We start from the raw sequence: 17588 nt of genomic DNA, 5'->3' as shown, positions 1-17588 counted from the left end.
TTTGTTTCCCCCATTTTGTACAATAAATTATTGTTTAAAGTTTCAACAAGTTTCTTTTAGAGTGCATGACACAAGTGTGTTTTGAAAACGGCCACGGACTGTCACCTGCTCAACGCATCAGTACCTTCGGATGCCATGACAGTAATAGATTATAGATTAATAGATTATAATGTCAAAACATCATTTACAGACCGATTTAACAGACGATCACTGCTGCCCGACCCGCAGGTCCATTTGCGGGTCCCGCGGGTTACGGGTCGACCCGCGCATCACTACTCAGCTCAGTCTATAAGGCTGTACACAACAGTAAGGCTATAGACATTATATTCTATTCAGGCCGGCAGAACCAGCAGCGCATCGGCTCTACAGTGCACGGCACTGCTGATTAACCATTTTATTGCAGCACAGAGTGTCTGCCAGCAACCAATTACTTGCAGAGGCTTCCTACAACTTGTTTCAACGGTTCCGATTTAATCAGAAGACAAATTAAACAGGATGACTAGCCAATGTGAAAATTAAAAGAAAGAATAGGATAATGTACTAAAGGAGACTGTTGTGCCATCACATTTTTTTGTGGTTTGAGAGCAAAGATCCGATCGCTGCTGTGCAAAACTCCGCAATACAGTTAGGTCCGAAAAAACCCCGGAGGAGTGCTTCGCAAGGAGTCTTTGAAAGGAGCTGAGCCTGGCATAAAACCGGAGAGAGCAGGCAGCACGGCCACAGCACCCCACCATTATCTCCTTTGTGAGCAACATTACATTTCGTGCAATGGTGGACATTACCAAAATAGCACTGGTTCTTACTAACGGGACTTTTTACTTGTTTACACATAAATGTACAGCCACTCTTCCACTATATTTAGGAACAGGGCATCAGAATCACTATAAAGGTAACTGCCATAAGTAGCCTTTCACTAGTTTTTTTAGGCCTCTGATTGATCTTTTTCTTTGTGTGACTGGCTAACATGGCTTTATTGTTAGGGTTCTGTCACCACCTGTTGATGTGCTCTTGACAGTTATTAAACTGTGTTTTTCCCTTTTCATTCAGACAAAGTTTTTTTTTAAAACCGTGCTTGTGCGTGTGTTGTTTTTTGTTTTGTTTTTTGAGAGCAGAGGGAAAAAATGGTATTATTGCATTACGATCCATTATCCAAGGGAACATTTCTTTGATTTCACTTTATAGTATACAGGATCGTGTCTAGTGGATCTTTTTTTTTTTTTTTTTTTTTTTTCTGCATGTGGACTGTTCTGGCTTCGTCCAAGTCATTTAAGAGTGGACCCTCTCAATTATTGTGAAATCTGATTTGGGGATGAGTTGACTTGGCTCAGAGTTCAGACGTTGATGATGTCGTTTGACGTGTTCAGTCCGAGTGAAATTGATATCATATGAGATGCTGTTACTTAGAGCGTGATTTGAACAGCATCATGTCAACTATAAACTGTACTGTACATCTTGTTTTGAAGAAGCTCTTAGTACAAGCGTGGAAACTTTTCCCGAGTTCTCCAATTTATTTTTCTTAATACAATCAATTTTCTAATCTTCTGAAATCCTGTGATTTTCCAACATTTCTTTCTTTATTATGTCTTGTCTTCATCATCTGACTGTAGCCTCCCTGACTTTCCCTGTCTTTCTCCAGATCACTGACCTGAACAGACGCATGTCAGCCATTGAGACCCTCTTGAACCACTTAGAGCAGAAGGTCACCTCAACGTTTGACGAGGTAAATCCATTAAATATCCTACACATTCTCACTCCCAACTCTACTATCCAGTATCTCCACTATCTCTCTAGTGTCAGTTTTGGATGCTCAGGGACAGCACGTCAATTTCCACTTGTTACATGCATAGTGTCTTTTCAAAATAAACTTCCGTGTTCACAGGAAATGTAGGTTTCATCACCAAAAGGTTTGGACAACCAAAATACTTGGTTAGGTTTAGAAAAAAAGATCATGGTTTGGGCAACACATGCTCACTCTGACTTTGTCACATATCAGTGTTTGGTCATGGACTTTTTTACGTCAACATATGACGTGCTTTGGTTGTTGATGATCTGGAACACAGTGTCAACTTCAGCCTGTGACATGCATTGTCTGTTTTCTAAATACACTTCTTTTTTCACAGGACATGTACAGTTTGCAAACAGTCTCTTTCAAAATAAACACACTACGTTGGTAAAACATCACAGATTAACGTTTTTTTTCCCCTTAGCAACAAACACACATGGTTATGTTTTGCCAGCGCATGCATGTGGATGGGTTTAGGCAACAAAAGCACGTGGTTGGGTGCAGGAAAAAACAACAGGGCTTGGATTTACAATCTTATGGCAAGTGATTACCAGCCCCCGTTTGACAGTCAGTGGTTGTTGGACCCATCCACCACCCCTCCCACCTGCCCCCTTAACTTTCACTGTTACCTGCTGCATTTCCCCCTGACACCAACCGGCTGCGTATTATGCCGATGTGAAAGGACAGCTTTTTTGGTAGGTGTCTGACACCGGAAGTCACTTACCAAGTACCGGTTTTCGCTGACTTCAGAGTGAGGCCCGGTTGGGTTTGGGTTAAAATAAGTATGTTTGTTATGTAACTTCAATAAGTTAACCACTACGTCAAATGATATACATAACATATGATGGTAACTACATAACTTAAAAGTCATGTAACAGGGGACAAAACCAACGGTGTCTTGGGTGAATGTCCTGTGTTTGTTTGACCCATCCACCTCTCCTCCCTCCCACCCTACTTGGACTTTCTTGCTCTTTATACTGCATGTGTGCTGTGGATGGGTTTGCATTGGAGTTAGCTGAAACCCCGGTGCATCTCATATAGACATGAAAGAGTGCCTTGTGCGCTGGAATCAGACACCAACGACAATCAACGACAACTGCCATATTTGATACCCTGGGAATGGGATAGGTTGAAATATCAAACCACAGTTGCCAAATAATGATAATCATCACCATCGTCCAACCTCAGCCCAGCTGTTGCAGAAGGAAGTTTTTGGAAATACATTAGGAGAAGCACTAAGATGGTTTGTTTGGCAAGAACATGTTTATGTGTACATAACCACAGCAACAGGGACTGTGATAAGTCCTTTTTTTCAGCTGGTCTCATTATATATGACAAAAAGTAGAAACTAACATAGTGACAGAGGAGTGAACAAAAAATAGTGAGTTTAATTAAACTACTACTGTTAAACTACACATGAATTATGAATCTTACAGTTTACAGGCCACAGACATGGATGTTCCCAAGGAACATATGATGTCACAATGTCTTGTCCCATTCCTCAGACAGCACTTGCACTCTGCAGCATTCACTCTTCCTTGCTGCATCCACAGCTGATGTTAATTAAAGTTTGTGAGGATTAAGGCAGAGATATACTGGAACTTGGCCTCATCTTCACAGACTATACTGGAGTGACCCCTGACTGACTGCCATGTTTCCGTATGTATACGGGGGCTTGGCTGAGACACATGCAGGAGAACCATATGATGTGTGATGGCCTTCTTCTCTACTTTGTGTTTTTCTGTTCTTATTCCTGTTGGTGAAGAGAGACAGTTGTTAGTATAGTGGTTACCAAGATTAGATCTTTATTGGTTCTGGTCTCTTTAAGGGCATTCTTCATTCATTCATTCATCTTCTAACCGCTTCATCCTCTTGAGGGTCGCGGGGGGGCTGGAGCCTATCCCAGCTGACATCGGGCGAGAGGCAGGGTACACCCTGGACAGGTCGCCAGACTATCACAGGGCTGACACATAGAGACAAACAACCATTCACGCTCACATTCACACCTACGGACAATTTAGAGTTATCAATTAACCTAGTCCCCAATCTGCATGTTTTTGGACTGTGGGAGGAAGCCGGAGTGCCCGGAGAGAACCCACGCTGACACAGGGAGAACATGCAAACTCCGCACAGAAGGGCTCCCACACCCGGGATCGAACCGGGAACCCTCTTTCTGTGAGGCGACAGTGCTAACCGTAAGGGCATTCTTGTTAATGATAAAACAAAACATTGACATGGCAGCCTTAAGGATGCACTAATCACTGTTTTTATATGAACAATGCCAGATGACTTTGTATAAAGCAAAACGTATTGCTCTTAATGACCAACCTATGACAACTTTATAAAGTGATACATAAGTGTTATGTTTATGGCCCATTATGGTCCACAAGTGGCCAATAAACATGTATCACTGCAGCTTTGAACAGAAACTTTCTCAGTGTAGTTAAACAGTCCAAACCTTTGAATGTATGTGACCTTTCTTTTAACCTGATAGTAGAGATAAACATGAACTGTTGTTTTTTTTTTTTTTTTGTTTTTTTGATTATTTTGGGGGGGTTTTTAAAAAATCTAATTTTTCTAATATTCAGAATCAGAACTAAGTATGTATGTGTGCACATAAAAGAATTTGACTTTATTCTTTTTTCTTTTTTTTTTTCATCACTCTCAGGGAACTTACACATAAATACACACAACAACTGAACAAGGAAAGCAACGATGAACAAATACAGGTATCATTATGTGAAAGGAAAAACCAGTGTATATATAAACCCCCCCCTCATGTGTCTTCCTCAAGCTCTGGTCCTCTTAGATGTTGTACCTGGAATCTCCCCCATTTCGGGGGTCACAGCCCCGAGTGCTCAAATTACCATTGGCACCACTGTTGCCTTTATCCCCCACATCTTTTCTTGCTGCTCTTTCAGCCCTTGGAATTTTTCAAGCTTCTCGTGTTCTTCCTTCCTGATGTTGCAGTCACTAGTGATTGCTACATCTATCTATCAAGAGTGAAAAAATTGAAAATTGAATTTCCCCTCAGGGGGGGATTAATAAAGTATATAAAAATAAATAAATAAAATAAAGCAGCAATGGCCACAAAAAAACCTATGTTTATATACAAGTCAAGTGTTCAGTAAGTTGTAACGTATACAAATATAGAGGGGAGAATCTGAAACAGGTTATGTCCAGGGTGTGACGGTCTGCAGTGATGGTACGTGCTAGTTCTCTTACTATGGAGGAGTACAAGTTCTGAATGGTGGGCAGGCTGGCACCAGTGATTCTTTCCACAGTTCTTACTGTTGTAGTCTGTTCCTGTCCTGTTCTGTGGTTAATCCAAACCACACAGTAATGGCTGTGCAGAGAACAGACTGGATTATTGCAGTGTAGAATTGTCAGCAGCTCCTGAGGCAGGTTGAACTTCCTGAGCTGGCACAGAAAGAAACTAGAAGGCAACTCAGAGAGCACAGACCTCCATCAAGGCCAAATGCCTTCTCTTGCAATGTTACCAAAAGTTAAAAACAATTTGTGTATCTGCCCCATGTTTCAGATCAGCTTCAATATTTAATGTACTCTTCTTTGGCCCATGCTTCACCCTTCCAAGAAATTTCATGAAAACTGAGTCTGTGGTTTTTGCATAATCCTGCTGACAAACTAACAAACCTTGGCAGTGGTAATAATGATGTAGTGTATTTGCAGCTCATTGTTTCTGATAATGAAGAGGAGCACACAGTTACTCATATTCATCCCTCTCTCATCAACAGTGTTGTCTCATGTGGGTTTGGTGACTGTTTTTAATTGGGACGTGGGCTCTGAAATCCACACCAATGTCATCAGAGAATGAGCCAAACCACAAAAACAGCAAACCGTAAACGAACACACAACTGAAGCTCGCCTCGTAATTAGTGGCTATTCTGCATCAAACGAGAGCAATATTTGATAGACTCAGGCCTTTTCTCTCTCTCTTGTGGCAAGGAACATCTTAAATCAATCTGCATATTGAACATGTTCCGCCGGTTTGTCATAGCAGAGTCTGCACACGCCACGTCTGTGTTAATGTCCATCTGATTTGTATAGTAACTGGAGAGCATTGGTGTTTTCATGCATCAATGTACTGTACGATGCATCTATTCATCACCTAGACCAGCTATTTCCTGTTTAAATTCACAGGCCTGTCAGTAGTGGAGGGAGGGCCCTTGGCCAATATGAATTGTGCAGAAAGTAGGGCAACACAGCTGGACAGTCAACGATTAGCCTAATCACAGTCGGTTACATACAGTCAACTAATCATTTGCTAATGCTGCATTCCATTTACCTCTGAAGTCAGAGGTTGGAGCTGGAAATTACGTCACAGCTAAGTTGACCGCATACAAGTAAAAGTTGGAAAACCAAGATGGTGTTAGCAACATAAGTTCGAGCAAAGTTAGCCATTGTTTGCAACAGGGGTTTACAATATGGCGAAAGTATCATATCACGATATTTTGCAGGCAGAATCACAATCCACAATCGTATCACAGTTCTTTTTCATGTTGGTTTTTCATACTATTTTGTAAGATACTGAACAATACAACCAAACTAATTTCCTCATTTAAAAACTAGTGGTACCTTTTCACATTGATTTTAATCAAGTGTGCGTTTCCAAAAGTATGAACATTCCGCTGGAGTTTTGACATGGTTAAGACTTCTATTCAAGTACATTGAGGGAATTTTGCATAACTCCCAAAATAAACATTTTGTTTTGATATTTTTAAACAGTCAAATCCTCAGCAAAACTACTCCATTCATGCTGTTTTCTAAGGTAGATTTATGTAACATTCTAATAAACATTTTATTTTTTTTATTTAACCTTTATTTAACCGAGAAGGTTAAAGGTTAAAGGATAAACATCACAAAGTAGAAAAAAATAAAATAAAATAAATGGAACAACAGCTGCTGCTGCTGATGCACTAACCTGGGATCCCCTCACTGTATGACTGTCAGCATAATCTTTCAGATGCTTTCTTTTGAGGTGGTTAAAAAAGGTAAGGGTAAGGGTAAACTGCCAAAACGAGTTTTCTCCGTGGAGTGGCTGGGCTCAGCCTTAGACATAGAGTAAGGAGCTCTGACATCCGGAGGGAGCTTGGAGTAGAGCTCCTTCGCGTCAAAAGGGGTCAGTTGAGGTGGTTCGGGCATCTGATCAGGATGCCTCCTGGGTGCTTCCTGTTGTAGGTGTTCTGGGCACATCCTACTGGTAGGAGGCACTAGGGCATACCCAGAACACGCTGGAGGGATTACATATCTCATCTGGCCTGGGAGCGCCTTGGGTCCCCCCCAAGAGGAGCTGGAAAGTGTTGCTGGGGAGAGGGACATCTGGGGTGCTGCTTTGCTTGGCCAGCTGGCCCTGCGACTCAGATTAATCCATCCATCCATCATGGATAGATGGATGGATGGATTTCCCATCTTTGCTGAGCAACAGTTTTGTGTGAAAGGAATTAAAGGCCTGTCCCATATGGACACCTATCCCAAACATTACCATGTTATTTGAAGAGCTAAACCATTAAGGCATGTGCCAACAGCTGTCACTCAACCAATGTGTTTTAAATGAAATAAAGACACAAAATAAAAATGTTCACTGAAGGCATAGATGATTTTTCTCAGCCACATATTCTTGGCTTTGCTCTTACAGACCAGTCAGGCTCCTCTGACTCCAAACAGCACCTCTCCTCTTCCTCAGTGGGAGGAAGTGGACTTAGAAGAGCAGCAACTGAGACAGAAGCTGCACGAAATGACAGACAACATCAGTGACCACGGCCTAACCTCTGATGAGGACGAGCCCAGCAGACCACACTCCTCCCAAGAAATCCCAGCATGGAGGGGCCCACAGGGAGATGCAAAGCCCACCAAAATACCTACCAGGCCCTCATCCAGAACAAGCATTGTTCTCTGCAGACTTGAGGAGGAGCAACCTCGGCTGACTGACTCTCAGAAGGTAGAGATATTTATGGTAGAATTAAATGAGCAGAACATGAGCAGAGGAAAGTAAAATTCATATACAAGCATTTAATGCCAGAAAGTTCATCAGAAACATTCATACTGTACTGCACATCTGGATCGTTGCACATTCTGTTCTTGGTAAAAAAAAAAAAACCTGGTACAAGAAATTCCATACCACCTCTGCTGGAATCCACTGCAAGCACATACTGTAGTCATAAATCAAGTCACTCAGCCTTAGCATTTATTTTTCCTGTGCAACCATCACTCCCAGATTTTCTAAAACACAGAATGGACTTGAAAAATAATTCCTTCGTAGCTGATGTGCTAAGCTGCCTGAACTGTTTTCACTGGTATTTCTTTCCCTTGAAATAACAAAGCTACAGTACTCAGGTGAGTAATGGTATTGTGTTTTTTACAGAACTGTAGGCCTGTTCAAACTGTATGCCCTCTCTTAAGGATTTAAAGTTTCACATAACACTAGCATGTACAAGCAAATCCCACTGCTCTGAAGCTAACCTGTTGAGGGCCAAACTTGTGAAGCCAATGTTTTCTTTTGCAGTGTGACAGTCTTGTTTCCAGCATGACCTCTGATCTCCCAGCAGCCCTTGCTTTCTGTTCTGCTTATTATCAAGCCAGATAGCTTTTTTGTGCTTCACTGACTATGGTGAGCTATGAATGACTACTTGCCACTACAGGTCTTGCTGTTTATGGAAGAGTGACTCTTGTGGTTCATATAATAAATACGAAGACTTTGTTCCATTGTAATAATTCAAGTCCTGCTGCTGAGGTTAATGGTGTTTAAATCAGTGGTTCCCAACTGGTTCAGCTACGCGGTCCAGATTTCTCCTTAGTCAATAGTTCAAGGTCCACGCAGTTTAATTTATTCAGAATCACACCTGCGTTTGGTCATGTCCTTGAGCTGGTTTACTGTCTCTGTCAAGTAGCTGACCGTTAGTCACTCACTCTACAGCAGGAAACAGCACTTTGAAATAAAAGCTCTGTGCCAGAAATTCACTGTACTTTAAAAAAAAAAGGTGTGTCTTTTACAAACTTGACATGTTCCCGAGTCACTTGTGGTCCATACAGAATGAACCCCTGACCCAGTTTTGGACTGCAACCCACCAGTTGGGAACCACTGGTTTGAATGATATGGCTGATTTAGAAATTCAATCTCTCCATAAGGTTTGCTTTGGACTTTTCATCAAAGAACTGCCCCATAACAAGTCTTCCAACCTAAACAATAAAATAAGTTGTTTGTCATCACCTTCCAAAACAAGCCATAGAGCATTTTCAGATCTGACACATAGATCTATAATAATAGCTAGTAGGGATGTAACGATACCAGAAACTCACGATACGATATTATCACGATATTTATACAAGGGGAAAAAAGAGAAAATTTATTGTTAAAAATAGCTATTTTATTCAAAAATAGTGCATGTACACTGTACAGCATGTTATTTTTAACTTGGAAGCGTATCATAAACAACACACAGTTGAACATGTGCTTTCATTTCCCCCCTATTACTGCTAGGCAGGCAGACATTAAAGTCTAGGCAGGCAGACATTAAAGTGCCATAACAAAGTCATGTCAATTAAAACTATAGTGACAGAATATAAAAAAGGGAAACATTCAGTATTTTTTAACCTACTCTGAACAAAAGTAGTGTAGTACTATTACTAGAAAGTCATCTGAATGACATCAAATTATGAGGATAGAGTAGTCTTAATATTCATCAAATATACAGAACTTAGAACAATCAGACCCTGCAACAACAACAAAATTAACAAATTAGAAATAATGTAAACTCAATAACACACAATCCCTCACTCACAGATAGAGAGAGAGAGAGAGAGAGAGAGAGAGAGAGAGAGAGAGAGAGGTGGGTAGAGATGTGTGTAAAAGAAAACCAAAATAAATAAAGCCCAGCCATTTCCCTGGAAGTCATAGAAAAACTCAAAAACACACATTCACTCAGTTTGTTCACGCCAGGTTGACAATCTTGACATCAAGGAGACCCTAACACTTTCTCAGAACAGGAGATGAGGAGAGGAAAGCTCTGCTCCTGCACTTTCATGTGGTATGCGTGGCATTTCTGTGCGACCCTGCATTCGCAAGTAATCCATCCAAAAGTAATGTGTGTGCAAAGCTGTATGAAAGCTTTGTTATACATTATTTTAGTGTAACTTTATCATTTTTTTTCGTTGTGAAAACATTGGACTGCCGACAAGTGCTTGACGAACGGTCGCGGAGAAAATCAATAGAGAAGAACAGTCAATCTCCTTACTTTTATTCGCTGTTTTCTCCGGTCACGCGCGGGTTAGAGTTGAAGGCTGAGAGGCTGAGCTGCACGAGTCTGCTTTCACCTGCGTGCGCAGTTGCATGCAAAGGATTATGGGGAATGTAGTCACACAGTCATATTACCGGCTCTGTAGGAGAACGCAGCTATATAACTACCGTGGCATTCCCACGACGGTATCGAGAATTTATTTTATCGCGACACCGCGAAATTCGACATATCGTTACATGCCTAATAGCTAGATTCAGAATGCCAAGATGGCACCTATTCAGTACAATGGAACTGCTTGCCTAGTGCAGACACCAAAAAAAAAAAAAATCTAGTTTCAGGATTTACTGTCACACTATGCAGCCCACTGAAAATGTGCTTTAGTGTTTTTCCCACCTACAAGTTCCCACTCAGCTGAAAGACTTTACATTGTGATGACATCACACTTTTTTTTTTTTTTTTTTTTTTTTCTTGTGGAAAGTTTTACAAACATAAAACCTCCATGGACCAAAAATTAATAATAGAAAAAATCATAATCAACCTTCTTTGCAGTTTGAAGTGTCCTGTTAACAGTTTTACAGACGTCTCTTTTATAATGGTAGTCCATAATGCCTTTCTGGGTTGCAGGGATTGTTTCGCTGCAATACTGCACGTGGCCACTGGAAAAATTGGAAGTAAGGTGGAGCTGTGTTACTGGGGGCCTGATCTGACACCCCTATTGTCAAGGCTATAGACTGCATAAACATGGACAACATGACAGCATAACGGCTGCAATATAGATCATGAAGCCTGTTCTCCTTGTTAGTGGAGGGGACATGGGCCAAACTAAAGACTCAAAAGTACATGTCAGATGTATTTTTCCCAAAGATGGTTTCTGTCACTTCTGTCACTTTTTATCACCCTGCTGTATGTTCAAGTGTTCATTTTTCTGTTGAGTTTGGTTTTAATTAGTTATTTGATGCTATAAAACAGAGATTTTACAACATGATTGACAGCTGTATTAGCCAGTCGGTGCCTTGCATTCAGTGGCACTGTGTTTTAGTGGGAAACTAGTCACTGCAGAGATTGCTACTGCGTAGACTCTGGCACTGAATGAGGGTCACCAGGGCAAGATGGCAGTGAACTTATCCAGTATATTTTAGCTTCTGTACAACAGGGGTTAGTGGAGACATGTTGTCCATTTTTATATACAGTCTATGGTCAGGACCACATTAGTAGTTGGCACAAACTTAAAATGAAGAGAGAGGAAAGAAAGAAAAGAACAAAGAAAGAATACCACAAGGGTTTTTCTAATCCACCATCTCTGTAGTTCAGGTTTGGGAAGTTTAGGCAACTAAAACCATCAGGACCTTTTAGAATTGAACAATACACTTTCTCTGTCGTAAATACTATGTAACAGGGACAGTAAATTACTTCAAACATACCTTCAATGTTTTTGCGCTGACATTTCTTGTTCTTGTTGTTTTTTACTTTTTCTAGGGCTGCCCTGACTAAGAATTTTCCTAGTCGACCAATAGTTGTCATTTAGGGCCATTAGCCCCCATGTTCACAATATTAAATTAATTATTAAATTATATATTTTGGGCAGGGTAAAGGCCCGAACATACTCGGGCGGAACGTACGCAGAACGGACTTCGCAGAGGTCCACGCAGACTCAAAGCGGACGTCCGCAAGCCCTGTGCACGCAAAGCTCAGATTTTACGACCGCGCGGACTGCGCTCCGCGCACCAATGACTGCTCGCCATGTATTTTTCACATCGCAGGGATTTTTCACAGACATTTTTACAGGAAACTACAACACAGAAGTGAGCTCGACTATGAAAGCCTGAATGACTGCGGACATTCCTCGCGGAGTCCGTTCCACATACGTTCCGCCCAAGTATGTTTGGGCCTTAAGACAATGGTTTGAGACCAAGGTCTGAGAAAGAATAGTATCAGTAACACTGTTAACACTGCGCTATAGGGCATTAACGACTTTGATTTTTTTCAGGTCGACTTATCTGTCAATAAAGTCGAGTCGACAAGTCATTTGATGACATCATCACATTGACACGGCGGAGGAAAGTGAAGTATCTCCACACATGTGATGTGTGTCTGTCAGGCCCGAACATACTCGGGCAGATTGACGCGGAACAGACTCTGCGGAGGTCCGCGCGGACTCAAAGCGGACGTCCACAAGTCCTGTGCGCGCAAAGCTCCGCTCCGTGCACCAGTGACTGCTCGGCATGTATTTTTCACATCGCGGGGATTTTTCACAGACATTTTTACAGGAAACTACAACGTGGAAGTGCGCTCAACTATGAAAGCCCGAATGACTGCAGACATTCCTCACAGAGTCCGCTCCGCTTATAGTACGCCCGAGTAGTCAAGGATAAAGTATCTGTGTAAGCCAATCAGAGGCAGCGATTGCATTCCGTACACAAGCACACAGAGAGAGCGAGAGGGAAAAAACACACGACTTGTCGACTCCTCCCGGGGGGTGTCGACTTGTGCCACTGACGTCGACACGTCGACAAATCGACTTTTCTGTTAATGCCCTACTGCGCTACATTACAGAGAAATACAAACCGTACTGATGAACCTTAATTAATATAGTAATGATTGTGCTAAGTGGCTAATAAGCCAAGGTGGGGGACTCGAGTCACATGACTTGACTCTAGTCCAACTTGAGTCGCAAACTTGAGACTTGCTTGACTAACACTGATGAAAGATTCGGCTTGACTTTGACTTGGTATTCATAACTTGAGACTTGACGCACTTCACTGGTGGCCTAGTGTTTAAAGCACTGACCCTGAACATACCCATCTGTGGAGTCCTCCGAGAAACATTGTTGCATGTCGTTCCTCAACTCCTTCTCCCCTTGATTTCCTATCAACTTTCTACTGTCTATTCTTTAATAACGGCATACAAAGCCCCATCTCCCCAACAAAAAGTGCCATATCAATTTTTTATGTGAAAAACAAACTCACGTTTTGCTTGTTTGTTTGTTTGTTTGTTTGTTTGTTTCATTTCTCGAAATTTGTGTTGTAAACAAACCAGTCAACAGAGAGCTTGGAAAGGAAGTTGCACCCTCTAGAGGAGGGATCAAAGGCAAGCTTTAAAGGCTCAACAGCCTTACTGGTTGAGCTGGAGGACCAGGTAGCCCAGGCAGCTGCCAACGTCCAGAACGCCCAGAGTGAGGTAAGAAAAAAAAACAAAAGCTGAGTTAAGCTTAGCTGGCATATTAAATTTGTTTTAAAGAGCCAAAAGGTTGCACAGTCAACATTTCTCTTTTTACCCCAAGGTCTCTTACATAGAGAACAGGATTGCTGCCCTGAATGCTGCCGGCATGCCAGTGGATAAAAGAAGGGTAAAGACGTTTATTTTATTTGAGTTGTAGCCAGAGTTTCAGAGTCAGAGCTGGTTAAAATCATTATATGAGAATGTTTGCATGCATAAAATACTTTTCACTTTGTATTAAATCAAACAAGTGCATACTGGATTTCTTTTTGGACACAGAGCGGCAGATTTAATCCTACTGGATTACTGTGAGATAAATTGTGGCTTGTCTTGAAAAGTGGGTGAGCGTAGCGGAATACAATTGAGGGAAATATCAAAAAGTGTGCCTGAAGTCCAACAGCTCAGAGTTGTCTTGACTCGATTTCCAGTTGCAAATGTAGCATTTAAACGTTCTTTATTGCTGAAAAGGTTGATGCAATAGAAATCCCTCTATAATTGAATGGAGATAGACATGTTGAACACAGACTGTGACTGTGATTATCAGTACTTTGGTATAAATTCAAACATATGTGTTATGTGATATGTTATTTTTTTCCTAATAAGTCAGAGGATATTTAAATAAAAATAAGGAAAACAAACAGCAGCAGCACTGACATCAAAACACGACAAATTAGTGTCTCTTTATTTTAAAACAAATCAATAAAGGAGGGATGAACTACATGTAAAAGGCATAACTGCTTACTTTTCAAAACAATTTCAGTCAGCGGTTTTGACCAGTTTGCATTTATTGAGAATGCACAAATGAGTTTAATTTTTTTTTTTTTTTAAACTTCACCTGCAAAATGACCAATTTTATATCAATTACTCAACACTTGAATTTGTGAGGAGAACTTGGTTTTTGTCAAATCCCTCCATGGTGAACGGCAGTGTTAATTTTGTTGATGAAAACTATGACATAATCTTTTTGTCAACAATCATTTTTCCATGACAAAGACAAGATGATGATGAGCTAAAAACAGATCTTGATAATAAAAACTAAGACGAGATCTATGTTTCATTGTCATTGATGCGACAAGACGTGACAAAAAAATGGTAGTGGTGAACTATTGGACAGTGAAAGTCGAGAGCGGCCGTGCTTGTAATTATCTTCAAATGCCGCATGAGCAACAGGCTGTTAAACTCAAGTAAATACTTTGTGCCAACATGTTTCACTAGCAGGCAAAAACACTCACACTGCAGCAGCCATTGGTGCGAGTTGTGAGCTGTAGTAAATAATCAGCTGTGTGTGTCTGACTGTGGATGGTGGAGCTGCTGAATGAATTTGTTGAGTTTGTTAGTTGCAGCGGTGGTGTTAGCAGCTGCACTTGTTAGCTGCTAAACGGCCATAGAGCAAGCAGCTACTGACCACCGGACTTCACATCTGTTGATCCTTGCAAGACTGAACCCAAATCCAGACTGTCTCGGGAAGGTTTATGGTTTGATGCTGGCTGACAGGCAGGAAGGAGGCTCAGTTATCTGTAAGTGTAGCTATGCTATAAGTAAACAGTCTGAACTCAGTTTTCTTTGACAGAGTTAAAGGTTAAAGGTTTAGTGTTAATCACCAACTCTGTGAGACATGAGATTACACCTCCAGACTAACATGTTGCAGATCAAGAAAGAATTCAGGCTTTAATAAAGTTATTTCTCTGCCTCTTAACAGTGAGATCAAAGAGTTTACAATGAACCTGGATACAAATCCTAGTTGTCTTAGATTAGTTATTTGTGGTTTCAAAGTTTTTGAGACCATAGATAGAGACATGTTGAGCTTTTCAAATGATGATCAGTAAACCTGTCAAACACTGCTGGAGAAATTACATTTTGTAAGTGTGCAGAAATTATTTGTAGTTGTAGAAAAAGTGTCTTAATGAAATTTTTATACAACCTGTCACCTTGATTGTAATTTCTGATACATGAATTAGCCTAACTGGATTAGTTTAAGGATTAAAAAAAAATAAAAACTAAAAGTTGACTAAAATGTCATGAATTTTTGTTGACTACAATGTTTTGAATTTTTGTCGACTAAAACTGAACCCAAACAATGAAGGATAAAAATGACTAAAATGTGACTAAAACTAATGAGCATTTTTGTCTCAAGACTAAGACTTAAACTAAATCTAAAATAGCTGTCAAAATTAACGGAACAGAAAACACAACACAAAACATTTTCGTGAAGTGAAGTAAATTGTGTCCGTAAGATTTTTTAAAATGCATGTGTTTATTTATAGTTTTGCTGTTGTTAAATGCGGACCCCATTTACCTCAGTTCAAAAAGACTGTTCACCTTTTTGGGATTCTTCATTCACCATGGAGGCATGCAAGAAAAACAAAATTTTCATCATGAATTCAAGGTAACACGCAGTGAGTAATTTTCATACAAATAGTCATTTTGCAGGTGAACTATTCCTTTGATGTCAGAAATTTACACTGTAAAAATTTTAACTGTAAAATAACAGTAACAAGCTGGCAGCACAGAAGCCAGCAATATACCATAATTTTACAGTAGGCTATCTATACTGTTTAACGTTTTCACAGTACCTTAGAAATAAATGCAGCATATTTCTGTGATTATTTGGATTTACAGTGACATTCAGTTTAGGGTGTTGCTTTACATCCTAACAGTATACTGTAGACAGGCAATTTGGCAGTTCTAAACTATCAGTCTTCAACGCAGTTAACATTAGAACTTAATGATTCTGTGGGCTACAGACATCTGCTTAAACTATGCATTTCTATGAATACTATGCGTAACAAACAATAAAGACTTAGAAGAGATCAAAATTATATGCATTTATTTAAACATGAATACTGCTGCCGTCCTGTTGGACAACATAGAGAAATGAGCCTGTGAGATTTTGAGGAGCAAACAAAAACAGCTTAGTAGTGTCTGCTTTGAACTATGGCAATTAAGTAAGATTCTTACTTAAATTTTGCTTGTCAGAGACTTCCCCCAACCCTTACCAAACATGACCAAACCTGAGATTAGACCCTCGTTGATACTTGATTTTTTTAGGCCGATGTCAGTATTAGGAAGTAAAGAAATTCCAATAGCAATATATCAGTATATATTAATGAGAATATCGTTCCTAAGATGCAAACCATTATTTTAACGTAACCAAAATAAATCAACAAAAAATGCCCATAAATATAGGCTAACTGAGCTACCGTATTCAAATCTCCATCTCACTGGTAACTATCATGTTAAAACTAGCTAGACAGCGTGTTGTGCATGAGTTTGATATCAAACATTCTTGGCAATATGAACAAGATGCTGGCAAAGAAAATAAGACTTTAATTATCGTCTACTTTGTAGATGCAAGACCCGATTGATGTTGATGAAGTAGGACTTGTTGATGTGTAGCACATGTCCTCCAAATTGTGTGTCCTCCTCTGGAAAAACTGCTTTCCAAATGATAGTTTATGAATTCCCTTCAGGAGTTGATGGCAAATTATTTCCATATGTTTTTCTAAAAGAAGCAATTTAACAGCAATTGCTTATAGTGTACTCATAAAATACATTTGTTGGCGCTCATGTTCTTGTGGAATATTAATGAAAAAATGGTAATTGTTTTAATTGTTTCCTTTAATTGTAAATGGTAACATAGCATATCAATAGCATGGGGTAAACACTCAAAAAGAGCACTTAGTTCCATCTACTGGCAAGTCGTTTCCCATCAAGCATCTCGCTTCTGCAACTCTCGCCGCTCTTGCAAAATTGTGTGCATCGTCCTGCAAGATTACGATGTCTCACACAGTTGAGGCTCCAGAGCAAGTCAGACAAAATCACTAACCATTATGTATTGTACTCAACAAAACTGTGATCACAACTGCACAGATCAGGCTCATCTCAAACAAGCCGAATGATTTGACATGGTGGTCTTGGATTTGACTCTGAGTCCTGTGGCTCTGCCCTCTCAGATTAAGATCAACCAATCAGATGATTTCTATCTCTTAAGCAGGTCTGTCTCTGATAAATATTTGTTCCTTCTAAGGTGCCAAAAAGGCTGATAGGCCATATATTTCTCACATTCTCACTTTTTTCCTTCTCTGTTTGTTTCCTGCTTTGGTGTCTTCTAGTCTGCGATCCCGATCCAAGCAAGAAGACTTTCCCACAACTTTCCCACAAGTAAGAACCGACCCTGCTGCCCTTGAGCATGATCCCTAGAGCCTTTCGCCCGACTCAAAACATCTTAACCTTATTAAACTCACAGAACACGATGATCTATTTTGTGAGCTGGTGAACACTGTGTCCTATTGTACTGCAGTTTTAATTTTCCCAGATGTATGTCAGATAATCAA

The 17588-nt window shown here is 40.4% G+C and overlaps 1 protein-coding gene across 1 annotated transcript in view; it reads left to right on the top strand.

Moving 5' to 3' along the window:
• mlphb (melanophilin b) overlaps positions 1 to 17588 on the top strand; it is a 58359-nt gene that overhangs the window by 35905 nt on the left and 4866 nt on the right. Inside the window, exons 10-14 of the mRNA XM_050049900.1 lie at positions 1637 to 1720; positions 7440 to 7742; positions 13075 to 13215; positions 13319 to 13384; positions 17367 to 17415. Coding sequence (XP_049905857.1) covers positions 1637 to 1720; positions 7440 to 7742; positions 13075 to 13215; positions 13319 to 13384; positions 17367 to 17415 — 643 coding nt within the window. The remainder of the gene's footprint in view (positions 1 to 1636; positions 1721 to 7439; positions 7743 to 13074; positions 13216 to 13318; positions 13385 to 17366; positions 17416 to 17588) is intronic.

This window comes from Epinephelus moara, chromosome 7, assembly GCF_006386435.1.
Source record: "Epinephelus moara isolate mb chromosome 7, YSFRI_EMoa_1.0, whole genome shotgun sequence".
NCBI lineage: Eukaryota > Metazoa > Chordata > Actinopteri > Perciformes > Serranidae > Epinephelus > Epinephelus moara.
The sequence above is the reverse complement of the archived record's forward strand: the minus strand, read 5'-3'. Positions and strand labels throughout refer to the sequence as shown.